The 2017-nt window shown below is 34.3% G+C and overlaps 1 protein-coding gene across 1 annotated transcript; it reads left to right on the top strand.

Annotated features, from left to right (window-relative positions):
• The first annotated feature begins 392 nt into the window (after positions 1-392).
• On the top strand, positions 393-1176 carry LOC142635017 (uncharacterized). The gene is made up of 2 exons (XM_075809236.1): positions 393-962; positions 1114-1176. Exons 1-2 carry the CDS (start codon positions 393-395, stop codon positions 1174-1176), a joined length of 633 nt encoding a protein of 210 aa, XP_075665351.1.
• The last annotated feature ends 841 nt before the right edge of the window (positions 1177-2017 follow it).

Raw genomic sequence — 2017 nt, 5'->3', positions numbered from 1 at the left:
ACACAGTTAAGTTGGGTTATAAGTTGTTGTGTGAGGTTGAGAACAGTGACTTTTAGCTTCATTTTCAAATTCAGATGGATCCAAACAGTTTTGGTCTAGCCTATGGAATTTGAAAGTCCTTAATAAGGTGAAGTCATTCCCTTGGAGAGCTTGCATAGATTCTTTGCCTACCTTAAAGAATTTGTTGAAGAGAAAAATTGTTTCAAATCTCAACTGCTGTCAATGCTAAAAAGAGCTTGAAACCACCCTTCATGCTTTGTGGTTGTGTGATAAGATCAGGCCAATTTGGCATCAGACAGTTGGTTGTTAAATCCCATTTTTTTTCTCTAACCTCTTTCGCAAATTTATTTGGCCTAGTCAAGCTTTCTTCTCTCAACTCAGAATTGTTTGCAATGGTGTATTGGACAATTTGGCAAAGGTGCAACAAAGCTCGGGCAAATGAACCAATTCTGCCTGCTGAAAAAACTTCAACTACAGCTCGAGCTCATCTGCAAGAGTTCCACAAATTGCGAAATAGATTTACAAGCATAGCTTGGCCTCAGCAAGCTGTTTGGAGACCTTCAGATCCTAGTACATGGAAGACAAATTATAATGGTGCTATGTTTGTTGAGCAGAATGTATCGGGTGTTGGTGAGGTGGTTCGCAATTCAAAGGGTGAAGTTTTGGCAGTGTTATCTGAAAAAATTCCCCAGCCTCCTTTAGTGGTACTCTTGGAAACAATGGCAGCAAGAAAAGTTGTTTACTTTGTTCACAAGATTGGTACTCCCAGTTCTATCCTTGAAGGTGATTCAGAGATCTCTACAAATGCTCTTCGACATGAAAATTTCTCAAATTCTTCTTTCGGTCACTTGATAAAAGACATAATGTCTTCAATTAGTTTTTTTCAAAACTATTCATTATTGCATACTCTTAAGCAAGGCAACGCTTTGGCTCATGCTCCAGTCAAGAAAGCGAGAATTTGGGTCCGTTTGGATAGAACTTATTTTGCTGAAACTGAAAACTGAAAACTGAAAATACTATAGCAAAATAATTTTTAAATGTGTGAATAGTGCCGTGGAACCCATTTTTAATGAAAAGTGGTTGAAAAGTGAAATTTGTGGGTTCCATGAACAGTATACGATGCACTGTTCACGGTTGAATTGGTCAAAAGTTGCGGCTACTGTTCATGAACAGTAGCCATAACACCCATTTTTGTGCAGCAGCAGAAAAAAAGAAAAAAAAAAAAAAAAAAAAGGAGGAAACGCGTTGAAGAAAACGCAAACGCACATAAGTTGAATCCAAGCACCACCTTTGTTGAGTTTTCAAGTTTGGATGGAGTCTATTCCTTTGGATCTTTATCGTTGTTACATTTTTGATTTGCAAGGTTTAATATAAATTGCCGATTTGGCCTATTTCTCAACCAAAATTTATATATATATATATATATATATATATATATATATTTAGTGCATTTTTTGGATCTTAACCATTCCCACTTATCTCTCAAGCATAAGCATTTTCTTCCTCATTTTTTTCAATTATAGAAAGTGGTTAAACTTAAACCAGTTGTAGGTTTTAGTTTTTGAACAGTTGTATAACTTCTTTCAATAGGAATATGGAATGCAAATTTGCCCTCTTCATTTTTAGATTCTAACGTTTTGCATTAAATTCAAAATTTTTGCATATTGGCCTTTTAGAGTTGTGAATTTGGTTTGATGTAATGTAAGAGTGGTATTGGCAATCCAAATATTGAAGTGGACAAAAAATTTTGAGGTTCATGTCTTTATATTCAAAAAAATTGTGTTTGTTTGTCTGTTTGAGTGTTATTAATTGTATAGTCCTTTTTGGCTGTTAATTTTATTTTTTATATTTTTTGAACTTGGTATGTAGGACAAAGAATCATCATTTTTTTTTTTGGCCAATTATCAATTGGGGTTCTAAACATTTCTAACATTTATCGCTACAAATTGTTGGAGCAATACCTTATTACAATAAAATTTTTGCCGTAATATCCTTCTTCAACTAATTAGATTTCCTA

Source organism: Castanea sativa, chromosome 5 (assembly GCF_040712315.1).
Source record: "Castanea sativa cultivar Marrone di Chiusa Pesio chromosome 5, ASM4071231v1".
NCBI lineage: Eukaryota > Viridiplantae > Streptophyta > Magnoliopsida > Fagales > Fagaceae > Castanea > Castanea sativa.
Note: the sequence above shows the minus strand (reverse complement) of the source record. Positions and strands in the feature narration are given on the sequence as shown.

Coding starts and splice junctions, on each gene's coding strand:
- LOC142635017 (XM_075809236.1), top strand. CDS start 393: ATGGTGTATTGGACAATTTGGCAAAGGTGCAACAAAGCTCGGGCAAAT. Junction 963..1,113: donor TCAAGAAAGCGAGAATTTGG/GTCCGTTTGGAT, acceptor TTCCATGAACAG/TATACGATGCACTGTTCACG.